At 41.4% G+C, this 21,032-nt stretch overlaps 1 protein-coding gene across 8 annotated transcripts in view; it reads right to left on the bottom strand.

Annotated features, from left to right (window-relative positions):
- Positions 1-21,032, bottom strand: part of CRADD (CARD and death domain containing adaptor protein) — a 355,216-nt gene that overhangs the window by 315,075 nt on the left and 19,109 nt on the right. Inside the window, exons 4-5 of one of the 8 annotated variants that reach the window (XM_081592160.1) lie at positions 20,699-20,736; positions 18,480-18,528 (exon numbers count right to left, since the gene is read on the bottom strand). The exons of 6 other annotated variants lie outside the window; for them this stretch is intronic. In XM_081592160.1, coding sequence (XP_081448286.1) covers positions 18,515-18,528; positions 20,699-20,736 — 52 coding nt within the window. In that variant the 3' untranslated portion in view covers positions 18,480-18,514. The remainder of the gene's footprint in view (positions 1-18,479; positions 18,529-20,698; positions 20,737-21,032) is intronic. One more of the 8 variants, XM_081592157.1, reaches the window with a different exon arrangement.

Genomic DNA, 21,032 nt, shown 5'->3' with positions numbered 1-21,032 from the left:
AGAGGTTAAGACAGAGGTATATAGAAAACCCAACAATGAATAGACGGAAGAAGCATTCCACACATAGCTAGTTCCCTATTCAAATTCTCTGCCCACTAAATGGTCAAAGTAAATGTCCCCAACTTCTCAACCCACAATGGACTCTTATTATTTCATATATCACATTATTTCCATTATTACACACCAACCTCATTTTGCCTGACAATACTCCACAGGTCAATTCCCCTCTTCATCAAAACTTGATTTTCTTATATATGTCCAACCTTCCATTTCCTTGGTCTCACAAATTCCATCACAACACTGCCACCACCATCATTTCCCAAAGTATAGTTCACAGGAGATTTTGCTGAGAGCAGTGGGGCAGGGTGCAGGGGAGGAGGGAGTCTTGAGCCTTTAGAAGAGGTAGTGGAAACTGGTTCAATTTTCAGTTTTTCAATCCATCAATAGTATTTTTTTTCCTTCAAAGTAGAACCCTTTTAGATTAGGCAACTGCATATCTAAGGAGTATGTGAAGCAGTGAGTGACAATCAGATACTCACCTGAACACTGCCAGCAACCATGGTGGCTTAAAGCTATTTTACTCTTGCTGCTGCTGCTGCTAAGTCCCTTCAGTCGTGTCCGACTCTGTGCGACCCCATAGATGGCAGCCCACCAGGCTCCCCCGTCCCTGGGATTCTCCAGGCAAGAACACTGGAGTGGGTTGCCATTTCCTTCTCCAATGCATGAAAGTGAAAAGTGAAAGTGAAGTCGCTCAGTCATGTCCGACTCTTAGCGACCCCATGGACTGCAGCCTACCAGGCTCCTCCGTCCATGGGATTTTCCAGGCAAGAGTACTGGAGTGGGGTGCCATTGCCTTCTGCTACTCTTAGACATACATTATTTCACTGATACTCGTAACAGGCCACTGGTTTAAAAAGAGAACCACAGGAAACACTGATAGGGAAATAAAACAAAATGGGAGATGAATGTAAAAATTATAAGGCTGTCCCTTACAAGTTACAACCATTTACTCAAAATTCCTTTGCAATAAAACAAAATGTCTAAACCTACGTTAAAAGGATCCAAGATATTGACAATTATATCCAATGTGCCCTATCACTTGGGAATATGCTTTCCTTGCTAGTGAAGTTAGTAAGGTAGAGGGGCAAAGTGAGATTCGAAGAGCTGACTCGTTTGAAAAGACCCTGATGCTGGGAAAGACTGAGGGCAGGAGGAGAAGGAAGTGACAGAGGATGAGACGGTTGGATGGCATCACTGACTCCATGGACATGAGTTTGGGTAGACTCCGGGAGCTGGTGATGGACAGGGAGGCCTGGCGTGCTGCAGTTCATGGGGTCGCAAAGAGTCGGACATGACTGAGCGACTGAACTGAACTGAACAGAACAAGTAATTTATGTGCTCAGTCGCTCAGTCGTGTCCAACTCTGCAACCCTATGGACTGCAGTCCACCAGGCTCCTCTGTCCACGGGATTTTCCAGGCAACAATACTGGAGTAGGTCACCATTTCCTCCTCCAGGGGATATTCCTGACCCAGGGATTGAACCCATGTTTTATATCAGAATCAAAGATGACAACTTCTCTGATCCTCGGTTTTCTCATCTTTTTTTTAATGTTTATTTTTATTTATTTATTTATTTGACTGTGCCAGGTTTTAGTGGCAGCAGGTAGAATCTTTTAGTTGTGGCATGTGGGATCTAGTTCTCTAAGCAGGTATCAAACCTGGGCCCCCTGCATTGGGAGTATGGAGTCTTAGCCAATGGGCCATCGGGAAGTCTCTCCCATCTTTTAAAAGGAGTTGTTGACTTGGGAGTGGCACCCTCAGTCACACGTGAGGCTAATATGTGGCAGACTGCTCTTCAGGCTAACTCAACCACCATCTACAACCTTCCTCTCTTGTACTGTCTTCATTCTAGAGGCTACGACAACAAATATTTGCTTGCAGCAAGGAGTGGCCACAGGACTGTTTCAGCCAATGAAACAAAAGAGGAAGTGTGCTGGCAATTTCTGAAAAGACTACTGCTTTTCCTGATAAAAGTGACAGGTGCATCAGGAGCTACTCCTTCCCCTAGCTTCCAGTCTTATAGCTGCACTGTTGGTAGCGGCAGTCATCTTGCTACTGGAAGGAAAAGAGAAGCCAAGAGAAGAGCAGAGACACTCACCCAGATGCTTTTGAGCCAATGAACCAATGACAGAGACACTCGCCCTGAGGCCTTTGAGCCAATGAACCAATGCCAGAAGCAGCTGACTTCCAGACTTCCCGTTAAATGATTTAAAAGAATCTCAACTCACTTTGCCATTGTCAGTTTGGTGGATTTTGTCCATTTGCTTGACTTGTTGGCAAGCACGTTTCCAACTGATGCACTACTCACCAGATTCACCAGGTTTACAGAATCAAATGTTTGTCTGTAACCAAGAATGCAAAGCTCCTCAACTAAAAAACATTCAAATGAAAGTTTAAAGGAAAAGGACACAAAGAGTGAAGGAAATTTTGTTTTGTTCTCCTGCCCACAGAATCCATCTATTTCATATTTCTATAAAACCAGCCCTTGGCCTGATTTCATTTCAGGATCAGAATCTCAGGGTTGGGAAGGAAATTCATTTTAACCACCTGAGCTCTCTAAATAATCTTTCAAGCCACAATTTAGCCGCTGCTTGAATAATGCATGAGGGATATAATAATGATGAGGGATTTGCTACATCTAGGAGGAACCCATAACCATATCTGGACAACTTTAGAAACATTTTTCTCACATTAACCTGACATTTCCAGCTATTTGTCTTCCTTCCAACTTCTGAGAAATACACAACAGAGAGAATCTCTTCTATGAATGAGAGCCATTCAAATGGATGAAAGCAGCTGTCATATCACCTCATCTGCACACCAGTGTTCACCAACTCCTTTACCTTTCCTCCTGGGAGAGGCAACAGGTTCTAACACTGCACCACCCAACAATGCAAGCTACATACATAATTTTAAGTTTTATGTTGACCTAGTAGTCACATTTTTTAAAGAAAAATGAAGTATAATTAATCTTGATAATATATTTTAGGTAGCCCAATTCATCAAAAATCTTTTCACTTCAACAGATACTCAGAATAACATAAATGATTATAAGATATTTTATTTGTTTTTTCTTTTGGAACTAGGTATTTGAAATTCAAGACGCACTTTTCCACTGCAGAACACACCAGTTTGGAGCAGTTTCATTATTCAACAGCCACACGCGGTGGAGGCTGCCATATAGGAAAGCACAGGTCTGAGGGAAGAATGTGCTGTTTTTTATAAACGGACAACATGCACTATTTGGTTAATCAGATAAATTGGCAAAATGTCACAGTGACAAGTTTCTTGACCTAGAGTACTATACAGATCTTTTTTAAAGGAGTGGGAAGGAGAATCAAATCTCATGGACCTTTGCGGCTATGTCCTTGAACTTCCAGGGATCAGTGTTCCCCAACTGAGAAACTGTCTTTAAAAGTGCCTCTTTCTTTCTTTCAGTTTATCCTCAAAATAAAAATATACAAAAAATTCTCTATGGCATATAGAATCTGAGAAGCTGTAAGATCCCAGTTTGAAAACACCCTTGGAACAGAATCAGGGGGTCTTTATTCTCATTTTGATTCTGCCACCAAACTAAGAAGTGATTTGAAAAAAAATCAGTTTATTTTTCTAGGCCTCTTTTCTTAAACAGAGTCCCACTTTGCCACTAAACAACACTATTAAGCATTCACAAATCTTCCTTTCAATAATCCATCCTAGAACTCTGCCCACAAATAGCATAAAGCTCCTTCTCAGGCATAAAGCTCCTTCTCAGTCTATAGTTTGTTTGTTTTAATATTTTTCCTTTTTGGCTGTCCCATGTGGCATGAGAATCTTAGTTCCCTGACCAGGGACTGAACTCATGCCCCCTGCAGTGGAAGTGTGGAGTCCTAACCACCCTATCACCATGGCATTCCCAAGTCTATGGTTTTTGGACCCATACTGCTCACTACTGAAAATCAGGATTACATTTACCTTCCTTCATAATTCTGACATTTCTCCACTTTTCAAAATTCCATAAAAATAAAACAATAGTTACTTATCTCCAATTACAATTACTAAAATACAATTCTTCTGGATCAAAATATCTTATACTTATTTTAAACAACTAAATAATCTCTTACAATCCACTCAATTTTCTCAAGCTTTAATTGTATGTTACCATGAATTTTACTGACTTGTTCAGGATGACCATTCTGTCTTTGACTTACTCATTTTACAGATACATACTAAAGATACACTACATGTGCCAACATAACGGGAATACAAATGGGACATGAACAAGACAAGCAAAATCAGTCCCTACTTGCAAAGAGATGACAATCTAGTGCTGGATGAAACAAAATAAATGAGCAGGATGATTTCAGGTAGTAAAACATGATATAATAATACAGCTCACATTTGTGAGCATATCATGTGCAACAAAGGGAAAGTGAAAGCCCCTCGGTCGTGTCCGACTCTTTGTTACCCCACGGACTACACAGTCCATGGTATTCCCAGGCCAGAATACTGGAGTGGGTAGCTGTTCCCTTCTCCAGGGGATTTTCCCAACCCAGGGATCGAATCCAGGTATCCCGCATGGCAGGCAGATTCTTCACCAGCTAAGCCACAAGGGAAGACCAAGAAGACTGGAGGGAGTAGCCTATCCCTTCTCCAGCAGATCTTCCCAACCTAGGAATTGAACCAGGGTCTCCCGCATCACAGGCCAATTCTTTACCAACTGAGCTATCAGGAAAGCCCACCATGTGTGAGATATCCTTCTAAATATTAACTTACAAATCCTCATTACAGCTTTATGAAGTATGTTCCGTTATTATCAACCTCACTTTCATTTTTTTATTTTTTGAAGTTGACCAACTCCAGATGTCTTTATTTACAATAGTCATCTGAGGGGGATCATTAACTCAGGATTCAAATTCACTCTTACATACCAGGCTGTATATTGTCACCCTGCTTATTTAACTTACACGCAGAGTACATCATGCAAAACGCCAGGCTGGATGAAGCACAAGATGGAATCAAGATTGCTGGGAGAAATATCAATAACCTCAGATATACAGATGACACCACACTTATGGCAGAAAGTGAAGAAGAACTAAACAGCCTCTTGATGAAAGTGAAAGAGGAGAGTGAAAAAGCTGGCTTAAAAATCAACATTCAGAAAACTAAGGTCATGACATCCGGTCCCATCACTTCACGGCAAATAGATGGGGGAGAAATGAAAACAGTGAGAGACTTTATTTGGCGGAGGGGGGGGAACGCTCCAAAATCACTGCAGATCATGACTGCAGCCATGAAATTAAAAGGTGCTTGCTCCTTTGAAGAAAAGCTATGAGCAGTCTAGACAGCATATTAAAAACCAGAGGTATTACTTTGCCAACAAAGGTCCATCTAGTCAAAACTATGGTTTTTTCAGTAGTCATGTATGGCTGTGAGAGTTGGACTATAAAGAAAGCTGACTGCTGAAGAATTGCTGCATTTGAACTGTGGTGTTGGAGAAGACTCTTGATAGTCCCTTGGACTGCAAGGAGATCCAACCAGTCCATCCTAAAGGAGATCAGTCCTGGGTGTTCACTGGAAGGACTGATGCTGAAGCTGAAACTCCAATACTTTGGCCACCTGATGCGAACAACTGACTCATTGGAAAAGACCCTGATGCTGGGAAAGATTGAAGGCAGGAGGAGAAGGGGACGACAGAGGATGAGATGGTTGGATGGCATCACTGACTCAATGGACATGAGTTTGAGTAAACTCCAGGAGTTGGTGATGGACAGGGAGGCCTGACATGCTGCAGTCCATGGGTTCACAAAGAGTCGGACACGATTGAGTGACTGAACTGAACTGACCAGGTCCCAGGATTACTGAGGAGTTTCCCTTCTCTTTAAGGTCCCCTGCAAAATGTGGACAGCCTGGTTGCTTGCTGCTAAAGCTCTGTTCTGAATTTCTCACAAAAAGCTCCATAATTACACAACTCATCAGGAGCTATCTGAATTCTACTAAAACTTTGGCACCTGGTATACTAGCACTCAGGTGTTAGGTAAACTTGATACCTCCTCCCTCTTTCTTACAAGAATTTTTATAATTGGACTTCCTAGCTCACTAGTTTCTGATCAGCCCCATTTTTATCCCTGAGAAAACAGAAACAGGTTCAGCGCTAGAAAGAAAAGAATGGAGAAATTGTGAGCAAGAAGGCCTGGGGTACTCCCAGTCAGGACAGGTCTCTCAGCTTATCTGGAACCAGCCACACAGAGATCTAGAGAAAGAGTGTTCCAGAGAGAGGGAACAGCAAGTGTAAAGGTCCTAAGATGGGATGGACATGGGAGAATGAACCTGGGAGACTCCAGGCATAGGAAAAAAAAAAAAAAAAATGTAGCTAAAACATAAAGCAGCGGAGAAGAGTTATAGGAGGGGAAGTTGAAGAGGTGGGAACAGGAGCCAATTTATGATGAGTCTGTATTTTATTACAATGGAAGTCCACTGGGGTATTTTAAGCTGGAGAATGACATGATCTGATTTACATATTTTAAAAAAGATCTCTGGATGCTATGGGAAAAAAAATGGAATCAAAGAAGTCAGTTAGGAGAGAGAAATTGGAGTCCAAACAGCCTCCTTGAGTACCTCAAGTTTTCCTCTGCCATCTGTTAACATTAAATATCAGCTTTTGCTTCGTGATCTATGCTTACCTGTCCTGCTGCTAGAGTCACTTGCTCTAAGTTACACTGAGAACCAGAGAAGAGTTCAGGACCACTTTTCAGATCTTTTGGCTTCTGATTCCAACTCCCACTCAAACCAAGGGAACAAGTACAACACAATATAAAGGCAAGTAGAGCAGAAAACGAGGTCAACACAGTCAGTAATCATCTTCAGCAACTACTCAATTATGCCCAAAATATTCACAGCACTTCTCTCTATAAACAATTCACAACTCAAAACCGAATGGTTCAAATCAAACTCAGAGGCTTGGGAGTTGACTAACATCGTTCTACTTCTCACTGAAAAGACAACATTAATGAATATCCAAGCATGCTGATGTATATTGCCTGTAAACACTTCCACTAATAATTTCTCCCATCCCTGAATATGCAGCTCCCCATTCCATTGAGGAATGACATTTACTTCCTCTCCCTTTGAATTTGTGGCTCACATTGAGCAACAAAATGTGGTGAAGTGATGATGTGCCAGGTCCAGATCTAGGCCTCAAGAAAAGAGGCCATCTCCATCTCCACATGCTGGGAAACCAGTCACCATGCTATAAGAAGGCTGGCCTAGAAACCAGCAGAAATGAGGCCTTATTGAGGAGAACAAAGGTATGCCTTCTATAGCCAATACCAGTCCCAGCCAAGCTCTGAAACCAAAAGCATATGGTATACTGATGACACTAGCCAATACCATGTGGAACAAAACAACAACCCAGCTGAGCCTGGTCAACTCACAAATTGTGAGAAACAATAAACTGTCATTGTTTGAAGCCACTAAATTTTATGGTGCTGTATTATGCACCAAGAGATAATGAAATAAAACATACAACATGTAAATGGTTGATTCTATGGGACCTTTGCAAATCATGAATGCAATCTGAGAAAGTTAAACAGATCAAAACAACCAGAAAAATCCATGGATGAAGATATCTAATTATTATTTAGTTTCCTTGGGAATTTGGTGATGCTTCTTCTGATTTTTAGGCATACGTTATTTGTTTTACATAAGTACTCTAGTTTCTATATTTAATTAAAATTAACGTCTTTATTTAAGAATCTCTTGTATACTGTACACATAAATAGAGATGGGCACAATAAAGGACAGAAATGGCATGGACCTAACAGAAGCAGAAGATACTAAGAAGAGGTGGAAAGAATACACAGAAGAACTATACAAAAAAGATCTTCATGACCCAGATAACCACGATGGTGTGATCACTCACCTAGAGCCAGACATCCTGGAATGTGAAGTCAAGTGGGCCTTAGGAAGCATCACTATGAACAAAGCTAGTAGAGGTGATGGAATTCCAGTTGACCTATTTCAAATCCTAAAAGATGATGCTGTGAAAGTGCTGCACTCAATATGTCAGCAAATGTGGAAAACTCAGCAGTGGCCACAGGACTGGAAAAGGTCTGTTTTCATTTCAATCCCAAGGAAAGGCAATGCCAAAGAATGTTCAAACTACCACACAATTGCACTCATCTCATACGCTAGCAAAGTAATAGTCAAAATTCTCCAAGCCAGGCTGTAACAGTACATGAACGATGAACTTCCAGATGCTCAAGCTGGATTTAGAAAAGGCAGAGGAACCAGAGATCATATTGCCAACATCCGTTGGATAATCAAAAAAGCAAAAGAGTTTCAGAAAAACATCTAATTCTGCTTTATTGACTATGCCAAAGCCTTTGACTGTGTGGATCACAAAAAACTGAGGAAAATTCTTAAACAGATGTGAATAGCAGACCACCTGATCTGCCTCCTAAGAAATCTGTATGAAGGTCAAGAAGCAACAGTTATAACTAGACATGGAACAACAGAGTGGTTCCAAATTGGGAAAGGAGTACGTCAAGGCTGTATATTGTCACCCTGCTTATTTAACTTATATGCAGAGTAAATCATGAGAAATGCTGGGCTGGATGAAGCACAAGCAGGAATCAAGATTTCTGGGAGAAATATCAATAACCTCAGATATGCAGATGACACCACCCTTATGGCAAAAAATGAAGAAGAACTAAAGAGCTTCTTGATGAAAGTGAAAGAGAATGAAAAAGTTGGCTTAAAGCTCAACATTCAGAAAACTAAGATCATGGCATCTGGTCCCATCACTTCATGGCAAATAGATGGGGAAACAATGGAAACAGTGACGGACTTCACTTTTTAGTGCTCCAAAATCACTACAGATGGTGCCTGCAGCCATGAAATTAAAAGATGCTTGCTCCTTGGAAGAAAAGCCATGACCAACCTAGACAGTATATTAAAAAGCAGAGACATTACTTTGCCAACAAAGGTCCATCTAGTCAAAGCTATAGTTTTTCCAGTAGTCATATATGGATGTGAGAGTTGTACCATAAAGAAAGCTCTGAGCACCAAAGAATTGATGCTTTTGAACTGTGGTGTTGAAGAAGACTCTTGAGAGTCCCTTAGACTGCAAGAATATCCAACCAGTCCATCCTAAAGGAAATCAGTCCTGAATATTCATTGGAAGGACTGATGCTGAAGCTGAAGCTCCAGTACTTTGGCCACCTGATGGGAAGAACTGACTCTTTTGAAAAGACCCTGATGCTGGGAAAGACTGAAGGCTGGAGGAAAAGGGAACGACAGAGGATGAGATGGTTGGATGGCATCACTGACTCAATGGATATGAGTTTGAGTAAGCTCCAGGAGTTGGTGATGGACAGGGAAGCCTGGCGTGCTGCAGTCCATAGAGTCGCAAAGAGTCAGACACGACTAAGTGACTGAACTGAATTGATGTACTGCATGGGGAAATAAAAGATGAACTAGACCCAGGCTCTACTCTCTAAACGTTTATATTCAAGTGAAAGAAACAAATACTTCCAGTTGAAGCAGAATGTCCTTATGTGATAATCAAGTCATGTAAATATTAAGTACAATGGAGGAAATGGATCATCCACATGGAATTTCAATGTCAAGACAAAACACAGGATTTTGCAGAGAGAAATAGGAGCAAAGACAAAGATGTGGTATAGTACAGAGTATTTTTCAGGAACGGCAAGTTCTCCTACAAGTTCTCATACAGGTATGACCCAGCCATTCTAGTTCAAATAAATTGCTCCCTGTATAAGCCCTAAATTAGTGCTTATCACATGGAATTAAAAGAGGGTGGTCTGAAGGACCCAAGGTTGTAAAATGACAACCTCTGATGTCACCATACTGAAATGGATGATTCATGAATGTACCATGCACACTTTCGTTTCTCTTTCACTGTATCCTGCAGTTAGCCAGCAACATCATCTGTTCTTCACTTTAAGTCCTTCCGCTGTTTCAAGGTTCTCCATTCACTTACTCATTTATTCATTCAATTATTTTTTTATTGGGCACCAGCTACTTGCTGGGCATTGTTCTTGGTGTTGAGGATAAAATAATGAACCAGGCAGACAATAGCCCTGCATTTGTGGAGACAAACGATGAAGGATAGGAAGTAGACAGGGTAGGTAGTCAGAGAAGGCTTGAGGAAAGCACATTAGCCCAGAGATCTGATTGTACTGAGAAAAGAAACCATCAGAATATCTTGGGGAAAAGCATTCCAGACAGAAAAACATGCAAATAGAAAGGTCCTAAAATGCCTGCATATTCAAGGAAAGAGGCCAGTGAATGAGGACAAGAGAGGCAGAAAAGGAGCTGAGAGGAAGCGGGGAACCAGGTCACCTAGGGACCTACAGGTAATGGATTCTGTTTTCATTGGGATGGGAAGCCTTTCTTCTTACACCGTTTTCTAGCCCCAACAGCCTCTACTGATCACTTCTTGTACACATTTCACTTGTACTTATAATTGCCACTCCGTCTATGGATTTCTAGTCATCTCTTATGCATCAGTCTTATCTTCTCAACTATGTTCCAAGGACAAGAATTATGTCATATTCTCCTCTACATTCCTAGGGCCTGGCACCCAGGGAACTCAATAAATCTCTTTGGAAGGTGATAATGATGATGTAATCCCTTAGAGTCCTTTCCAGCTGTAAGATCTATTATTCCTTTGAACTGTTTCGACAAGCTAGTTTGCCCAATGACTCAGAGGACTGACATCTTTCTAGATATTATGAGATTACAGTCATGCCACTTTTAGGGCATTAAATGTCTGGAATGAATGACATCAGAGTTTTTCTTTAAATGAAGACTGCATCACTTGTAACAGTGGTCCCAGTACATGGAACTACTTATTAGTATTTATACTTAAAGCCATATGAACCTTAGGAGAGGCATTAATTGCAATTAAATAAATACTACCCTGATGTGATTCCATCATGAGCTATGAAACACAGCCTCAAATTTTTTGTTTCTTCTCCCACTGAAAGGTGAAGGGTAATGCCCCTCACTCTGAGTCTGAGTTGTTCTTAGTGACTTAACCAGTCAAATGCAGGAAAAGTGGTATTCTGGGACTTACAGGGATATGTCATAAGAAGGCTTGACCCTTAAAGTTTCCACCCACACCTTTTGGAAATGCTCCCTCTAAACACCCAGCTACCATGTTGTGAGTAACCCAAGTACATGGAGAACCACGTGGCAGTACTCAGACTAACAGCCCACAACCAAACCCCCTGCCAAGAACCAGAATCAACCGTCAGCCATCCCAGCCCAGGCACCAGATGTAGGAGTGAAAAAGCTATCTGAGAAGCAGATCCTCCAGCTCCAGCCACCTCAAATGACAGCATGCATATCAGAGACAAACCACCCAGCTGAGCCCTTCCTGAATCCCTAACCTTCAAAATAAAGCAGTTGTTTGAATCTGCCAAGTTTTGGGGTAGCTTGTTATATAGCAGTAGATTTTTTATTTTAAAAAGAAAAGAATCATCATAGAACATCACTACTCAAAGAGTGCCTCTCCATTGATTTTTTATTAAAGTGACAGATACATTCAGTCCAAGATTTGTCCTATATCCAACAACTGCTCTGCTCAGAGATTTGACTTTTAGGATATGAGGAACACAAATTAGGTAACTTTGAATGAGTACTCTGAATCAATCTTACTTAATAAGATTGCAGGTCAACAAAAGTCACCTGAAAATTATCCAGTGCAAAAGCCATAGCCATACACTGGATTATACAGATCACAGAATTACGTCATTGAGAAAATCATGCATAGTTCCACTCAGTCACCCTGCAGGCAAGAAAGGGGAACTCGCTCAGTCGTGTCCGACTCTTTGCGACCCCGTGGACCGTAGCCTACCAGGCTCCTCCGTCCATGGGATTCTCCAGGCAAGAGTACTGGAGTGGTTTGCCATTTCCTTCTCCAGAGGATCTTCCCGACCCAGGGATCGAACCCAGGTCTCCCACATTGGAGGCAGACGCTTTTAACCTCTGAGCCACCAGGGAAGTCCGCAGGCAAGAAAACACTACTTAAAACACTACTTTATTACACTACTTAAAAAAACGGGTGGGAATTAGAAATGAAATGTACAATTCTATCATAAAGATAAAAAGATCCAAAAATTCCTGGGTGGTGCAGTGGTTAGGACTCCATGTTTCCACTGTAGGGGCCCAGGTTCAAACCCAGGTCCAGGGAACTAAGATCCTGCAGACTTCATGGCATGGTCACAAAAAAAAGGAAAGAAAAAAAAAGATACAACTCTTAAGCTATGATTGCATGCAGTACTAAGGATTTATGAAAATTATTCTCTGTCAGATCCTACTTGAATGGAAAACATTCAGTTGCAAATGGTTCTCTCCTTTAAAACATCCTTTTGCTTGCATAGTGAAGTCTATTATGAAAGCAAAAGCTCCTCAAAATGGGCAGGCATTTTTACCATCGTGTAAATATCACTTCTTCCCCAAAGCAGTCATTTCAGACCCTGCAATTGAGGGGCTCTTGGAAAAGCAGCCTGCTCACTTGAAGCACTTCTGACACCTCCGTCTCCCCCATTATCTTCTTCAAGTCATCTTTGGCTCACCAAAAACACATAGAACCATTAAGAGGACCCGGGGTGGAGGGTAACACAAAAAGAACAAATTTTGGTCACAAATGCTTCAGAGTTTTGATTTTTCACATAAACTACTACTTTGAATTATGTCTAATCATATTCCATCCTCACATTTTTCATAATATGAATTCACACTTACCATGAGTACACCATTTTAAAAAATCAACAAGCAGAAAATGAATTCTCAAGAAAACACCCTACAAGCTAGGGGCATAACAATGGCAAAATGCTCTTAAGAGATCAATATCATCTTTCAGGTTTAAAAGTATATATTTGTTTGGAAATTAATTCATTAGCCATAACAACAATAAAAACACAACAGAAGGAACCAAAAAAATCAACAATTACATTACTGGAAGCTATACAGGTATATGCATTTTTTCAAAAAAGAACACTAGAATTAGAGAAAAGAAAATGTATTAACCTCTGATAAAAAGTTAGTGACAGACTAACCATTTCTCTCACATAGAAACCATTCCTTCAGCAGCAATAAACCACTACTTTATAGTAAATCACTAATTCAGCATAACATGTCTAAAAACATATGTATTTATATTCCTATACCGTATCACATTTCTAAAACTGCTTAAAAGGCACAAGTGGCTGGAAATACTACTAAAAGTAAATAGAGAAACATTTGGTTATATGACCCTGACTACCAATAAATGGAAGTTAAATGAGAATTTAAGAAATGAGGCAAAGGACATAAATTTTGTTTCTTCCATTTAAGTCAGAACAGTAGCAGCTCCATGTCTCCCAGTTTGGGGAGTCATTACTTACATGTTAAATTCAAAAGAAAAGGGATGTGCTCAACCTAAACTAAATAATGAAAGCAAGCTGCCTAAATGTCAAACCACATGATACTAAGTTTCTTGCACCTTCTGTATGAAAACCTGCTCAATGGTCTTCTCTAATGCAAAAAGCTCAGTTGATGGGGGAAGTCAATGTATTTCAACTTTACTACTTCAAAAGACTAAGGTGGTCTGTCTGACATGTTCAGGCAAACAGGAGCCTGTTACCAGGATACAAAAGACTTATCCTTCCCATTTAACATGGTTCTGCTTCAGAAAAAGATCTGCTATTAACACATGGGTACATAAAGAGAATCCATAATACACAGGAATTCAATCACAATGTTCTCAAGAGTCCCAAATATGGGTAAAAAATTAACAATCTTAAAACATCAAATTATTTCATTTAGTTAAGTAATTTTTTTCAATGTTAAAAACCTCTGTGATTACCTGGTGCTTTAATGTATCTACTCAAAATATAATTATTGATGCTCTCTATGGGGTAGGCACTGTCCTAGGCTCCAGGATTGAGGGTTACCCAGAAGTTATGGCAATCTCACTTTTCAAGTAAAACCAAGTACAATCAAGTGCAGAGGATAGTTTGAGATCATGTTAGATGTGATGCAGGAAATAAAACAGGATGATATGATAGAAAGTGACTTGGGAAGTGTCTACTTTGGACTGACACCTAAATGACAAGAAGGAGCAAGGTATCAGAGCAAAACTAGGAGCCAGGCACATCCAACCAAGAGAAGTGCTGGGACAAAGACCACCAGGAGGACTATGATGGCCAACCAGAGAGACAAGAGAGGGAGGCCTAGGTGGCTGGAGCACAGTAAGAAGGTGGAAAACATCAACGGAATGGGAGAAGCAGACCACAGGGGCCTCGTGGCTCTGGGGAGGCACTCCATCGGATTCCCAGGTCAATGGGATGCCACTGGAGGAGGGTTTACACCGAGGAACGACATAATCTGGTTTATATTTTTAAAAGATGGTTATGGCTGCTGCATGGGAAATGGATTGTACAGGGAGGCTACTGCAGTCATTCCAACAAGGGAAGGAGACTAATAGACAGATTTGGGGGATATTTCAGAAGGCATGATCACAGGATAGACGTTGGAGAGGACATTTGGTGCAGAGAAAGACAAAAGAAGGTTGAGTTCTAGGTTTCTGGCTGAAACCATGGGAAATCAAGATTTCTGTTTGATGTAGCATCTTCATTTCTTCTCCAGTTGGAGAGCTAGGATTATCAATAGAGCCTGCCCTTCTACTTCCTAATCCAGAAGTCTTTTAATTAAGAATATTAAATTGAGATTTCCAGATTAATCATTTCCAGTTTTGCTATTCTGCCACTACTAATTATTCACACAAAGGCTCAAAATAATTTCAAGATAAGTGTGCATTAAAACTCAAAGGCTTACACAAATTTATCTACACGTGATAGAATTTCATAGAACTATACACATGTGAAGGAGAAGGCAATGGTACCCCACTCCAGTACTCTTGCCTGGAAAATCCCATGGAAGGAGGAGCCTGGTAGGCCGCAGTCCATGGGGTTGCTAGAAGTCGGACACGACTGAGCGACTTCACTTTCACTTTTCACTTTCATGCATTGGAGAAGGAAATGGCAAACCACTCCAGTATTCTTGCCTGGAGAATCCCAGGGACGGGGGAGCCTGGTGGGCTTCCATCTGTGGGGTCGCACAGAGTTGGACACGACTGAAGCGACTTAGCAGCAGCAGCATACACATGTGTAGAGTGAATGTAAAAACTATCCCAATAAGGTCTGTATTTGAGTTAATGGTATTAAATCAATGTCAACTTCCTGGTTTTGGCAATGGACTATGGATATATAAGATATTTTCATGGTGGAGGGTTGGGGGGGGTTGTGGAGGCACCTGGGAACTGTTTCTACTAAGATTATTTTAAAGTAAGAAGTTATTTTTTTTAATCTTGTCTAAGGATACAAAACTAGTAGGAAAAAGGTAATATTTGAGCCTAGATCAAACGATTTCTAGTTCTTTTGACTATATTCTCCATTACTCAAATGCTCTTTCTTTAAATTAAAGCTATCATTGATTTACAATATTGTTCTAGTTTCAGGTGTACAGCTTCATAATCTTTTCTATTATAAGTTATTACAATATATTGAATATAGTTCCACGTGCTATACAGTAAGTCTTTGTTATCTCAAATGTTCTCTAAATTAAAAGGACCTGGCCGGGGGGGGGGGGGGAGTAATACCTAATAATACCTAATTGGCATCTGTTTTCTTCACAGCACCTGTTTTCTTACTTTTGTAGAGGAGGAAAAAAATTTTCCTTCTTCCTTTCTAGGTTCTTCGGCTGGCCTGATAATTAAAGTGATCTAAGACAGATTAACAGGAGAAAAAGAAATTTAATTTTATATGTACAGGAGCCCAATAAAAATATGAAACCCAAGGAAGAGTGGGGAGATTGAGTCTTATGTACAATTCTGAGCTAAGGAATGGGATAGGGGTCTGGAGCTTCAAAGGGGAAGAGAGTATTTCAGAGGACAGATGAATTCACAAGAAGATCAGATGTTTAGTAAATAAGATATCTGCCCTGCCAAACAGATAAGGTCATTCAGATAAAAAATTAATCTCTGATAATAGCTCTCCTTCTGAGCCAGGCCTCCTGTCTAAATTCTTTTAGGTAGTTAAGGGAGAGGTACAAACTCTTCTTGAATCTGCTGGGTCTCGACTGCCTTCAGCTCAAAACAATCCACATGCCAAAGTGGCACATTTAGGGGCAGCCTATTTGCTCTCCTTTGCTTTCTAGAGCAAAACTGCCTTTTCATCTGGGGCTGTTTTCACTCTGCTCTCAAGAACACAGCACGCAGCCAGCAACCTTGGAGTGAAAATCTGCATTTGGTTGGCTCTGGGAGTCTGCAGCAGGTGTGAAACACTTTCTAAACAATTAAAATGTCTATGCTTTCCTTTCCTGAGTTGAACAAAACAGTGCAAATGATTTAAGCCATTTGTGGAATGAATCAGAATTTGTTGTTATTGTTCAGTCGCTAAGTCATGTCCAGCTCTTGGCAACCCCACGGCTGCAGCCCGCCAGGCTTCCCTGTCCTTCACTATCTCCTGGAGTTGGCTCAAACTCATGTCCGTTGAGTCAGTGACGGCATCCAACCATCTCATCCTCTGTCGCCCCCTTCTCCTCCTGCCCTCAATCTTTCCCAGCATCAGGGTTTTTTCCAGTGAGTTGGCTCTTCACATCAGGTAGCCAAAGTATTGAAGCTTTAGCCTTAGCATCAGTCCCTCCATGAACAGTCAGGGTTGATTTCTTTAGGATTGACTGGTTTGATCTCCCTGTTGTCCAAGGGACTCTGAAGAGTCTTCTACAGCACCAGTTTACCAAAGTGGAATGGTCTGCAGTACAGAAAAACCAGTGACCTCCGGGTGGGTGAGGTTATCCTATTTGTCCAGGGCCACTGCTCTCAAGGCCCTGCAGAGAACCATCAACAATGCCAAAGGCCAACAGCTGCGTCCCCATCTGCAGGCCACCACGGTGAGTACCAATAAAGTGCGCTGCCCTGGGAAGAGTTGTGGGATTTTTGTTTGCTCGTTTGTTTTGCAGGGGTAGAGGAAGGATGCAAGGAATGGTGGGACAAAATGAATCATGCTTTAAGAAGCCTGGAGGCATGAAGACCCTGAAAAGGAATCAAAGGAAAGGTGGAGCCATTTCCCTCTCACAAGGGAAACTGCAGGGTCATGTTAAGTTAAGCCACAGTCAGATGCCACCTAAGACATGGGATTCTCAGTCCCCCACCAAAGCCTCTCCCTCTCAGGACCCAGCAGCAGCACCAACCTGAAACCAACTCAGGAAGAAGTTTCTTAGTTAAGATGAGAAGTGGAATTAAAGTCTCTAATCACAACTAAAATCTGGAGGGAAATCTGGAGGATAGGGGGCAGTTACTGAAGTCAGCCTGGAAGATGGGAGTTAGAGGGATGCTTTTCTCTCTCCCTAGACCAGCATCCTCACATTCAAGCCTCACTCCGCAGCTCTATCAAGCCCAAATCCAATGCTTTGATAACAAGATCATCTACCAACTCATCTTCCCTCTTTTAGCTGTCTCTTGTTTTTTAAAATAAATAAATAAATTATTCCTTTGAGTCAAATAATCTATGTGTTGTCTTTCTCTTCACAGAACCCACTCATTCAAGAACCTACTTTGTAAACAGGGCAGGTATGTAACTCAGAAAACAAAAATGATGTGGATGAGAAGACTAGAGGTAGGAAGAAGAGCCGGATTTATTGGGGAAAAACTCATTCCATTTGCAATACCATGGGCTTAATGGTCAGTAAGGCACCCTGAGAAGATGTGTCGGAGATAGCACTCAGCATCTACTTTATCTAGACTGGTTTCTTCCCCAGGAAGGAAGGACTGTTAGTGTTACTTGCTCAGTCGTGTCTGACTCTTTGCGACCCCATGGACTGTAGCCTGCCAGGCTCCTCTGTCCATGGGATTCTCCAGGCAAGAATACTAGATTGGGTTGCCATGCCCTCCTCCAGGGGATCTTCCTGACCCTGGAATCGAACCCAGCTCTCACACATTGCAGATGGATTCTTTACTGTCTGAGCCAGCAGGGAAGCCCAGGCAAAGACTACCTTCCTTAAAACCCAGTATCACCCTAGAGGCACTCCCTACTCTACCCTCCCCTCCACAGAGATCACGCCTGTGTGCTGCATGCTCTGGTGGACCTCAATTCATTGGTATTTCTTTGTAAACTTCTGTTAAATGTTCAGAATTTCAAGTACAGGTCACCCCTCTCTTGTAGTACAGACTGCAGACTCCTTGTTCTACCTTCCATTTCTGATGAACCCCTTTCCTGCCTTTTGGAGCCCACAGGACTCCCTGAACACCCAAAATGTATTGTTAACAAATGCCTTAGGGGTTGAGAAACCCAATACAGCCCCATTTCTGAATAATGGACAGAAATAGCACAATGGCTATCTCAAGGAATGAACAGGAAGAAATTCTTACCCTTGCTTGGCATTACTTCTCAGGAGATTTGAGTTTCAGTGATAATTTCCTTTAAAGGAGATGAAAACAAAGACAAGGTGGGGTGTTGTGGAAAAAAAAAAAAATACACAAAATACCTAATGGAAGGGAACAAAAGGCAAAGGCTCATGACTGCAAACCTTGCTCAACTCTTTTTGTGGTTAGTACTTAAATGCTAACATTATCTCATCACCCCAATACTTAAACATCTTGAGACTAAACCATGAGTGAGTATACAGGATAAGCCGAAATTAAATCCTTGTGTGAATGTGCAGAGTACAAAGGAGTTTTATCTGTTTAGTTTACCTAATTCATTTTCTCTTATGTATAGTTTTAGAAATGAAAGAAAAGGTTCAATGGCGTTGGTATGACAAATCTCTTCTGGCAAAATTTTAGTCAAAAGGAACAGCAGAGATAATGACATACTTTCACAGGAAAAGTTTGCCCTGAAGAAAGGCCTCTCCAGTTTTGACTCTCAAAACAATTTTAGAACTAAGCATTAGCTTTAATCCGGCCCTCTGGTAAGCACCAAGAAAAGAAAGGTAAACAAAGCTGATTACTGTCATGCAAGGCTATTTTCTGGCCTTTCTCACTCTTTATACGAAGAATGGGCAGACTTTCTCTGTAAAGGCCCAAAGAGTAAGAGTAAATATTTTTTAGGCTTCGTGGACCACCAGGTCTCTACTGCAACTCCTCGGCTCTGCTGGCATGGCATGAAAGCTGCCATAGAAAACAGATAAACAGATAAGCATGCTGTGTTCCAGCCAAACTTTCTTTATAGACCCTAAATCTGAATGTCATATAATTTTCATAGGTCAAAAGAAATATTCTTCTTTTGTTTTTGTTTCAATTCTTTAAAAATAGAAAAACCATTCTTAGCTCACAGGCCAGACTAAAACAGGTAGTAGTCTGTGGCTCCCAAGGACGTGGCCACAGTTTGTCAACCCCTGCTTTACAGCAAAGACAAGCTGGTAACAAAAAGTCAAAAAGAACTTAGAAAGCGTTCAGCCTGTTTTTCAAAGGAGAAGGCCCTGGGGAAGGAAAGAAGGAAGGAACAGAAAGTGAATAAAAGAGGAAGGGATGCCCATAAGAAATTAGAACACTGTTGCCTGAGGGGAGAGGAATCCAAAGGAGGTGAAAGCTGGGGAGGGTGGAGGGGGTGGTAATTGGGGGGGAGGGAGGAGGTAACAGAAAGAAGCAGGAGGCCAAGACATCTGGGCATTGGTGGGAAATGAAAGGGCAAAAGGGATGTCAGTGAATGACTAGCCTCAGGGACAGGATGTAGATTAAACTGTAAGAAAGCTGAACAGCAGATTAATGGACAAGCCCAGAACTAAAGAACCAAGGCTACTTACTCTGTACACAAAACTGCTCTCAGCAGGCAAGGACAGTGTGCTGTTAGAAGCCTACTGCAGTATGTGCATGTTGGCAGGGCGCTTTTTCTTTCTGCTTTGATTTTGTACAGAGCTCCCAGGAATATCAGTTCAGTCTTCAAAGTCCCCTCATCTTTAAAGTGATACGGCCCTGGGCAGAGCTGGGCTTCAGCTCTGGGGGCCCTGACCGTGGTACCCACTCCAGTACTTACCCTGTACCTCCAAAACTGGCATTTTCAGCAAGAAGAAAGTTAGGGAACACCCTCCCATGTGAGATTTCATTATTACAACAGTTGCTAATAACACTGATAAAATGGATCAATACCCAGACGGGTCAGAACTAAAAGCTGCATAGAGACCAGAGCAAATTCTGTTTTAAATCTGGTAAAACGAGTGGCTAATGAATAGCATCCAGCAAACACTAAACAGAAACTACTACAAAATGCCAAAGAATCACTTTCATGGAGGGTCAAGAACTAAACAGTTATTATCTGCTGGCTATCCAGGAAAAGCTGAAAAATAAGATAAACTTTCATTAAATGTGATAATAGTGTTATGGGCTGACTTATCTTCCCAAAATTTATATGTTGAAACCCTAACCCCTAATACCTACGACTGATGTATTTGGAGTCTTTAAAGAAGTAACTTGAGTTAAAATGAGGCCATTAAGGGGGCCCTAATCCAACCTGCTTGGTATTCTTACAAGAGGAGGAAACTAGGACACTTGGAGAGACACCAGGGATGCACATATACAGGGATGACCTTGTGAGGAGGAGGCAGGAGGTCAGTCATCTACAAGCCAGGAGGAGGCCTCAGGAGAAACCTTACCTGCCCACAGCTTGGTCGTCGACTTCTGGCTTGCAGAACTGTAAGAAAATAAATTTCTGTTGCTTAAACCACCTGCTCTGGGTATTTTATGGTGGCAACCCAAGCAAACTAATATAAATAGTTACAGCATATGGAGATTAAGAGGAAGGTGGGAGCAAATAAGGCCACCACAGTTTCACTCATTCAACCAACATTTGTTAGCCCCACTAGGTATCCGGCAACATGCTAGGTTCTGGGTCTGTAAGGATGAAAAGCTAAATTCGTGCCTTTTCCACATTCATTGCCTGCTGGAGGACAAAATTCCACTGTAGTATGAATGTGCTGTAACAGAAAT

Source organism: Giraffa tippelskirchi, chromosome 4 (assembly GCF_054371585.1).
Source record: "Giraffa tippelskirchi isolate mGirTip1 chromosome 4, T2T-mGirTip1v1.2.pri, whole genome shotgun sequence".
Taxonomy (NCBI): domain Eukaryota; kingdom Metazoa; phylum Chordata; class Mammalia; order Artiodactyla; family Giraffidae; genus Giraffa; species Giraffa tippelskirchi.
Note: the sequence above shows the minus strand (reverse complement) of the source record. Positions and strands in the feature narration are given on the sequence as shown.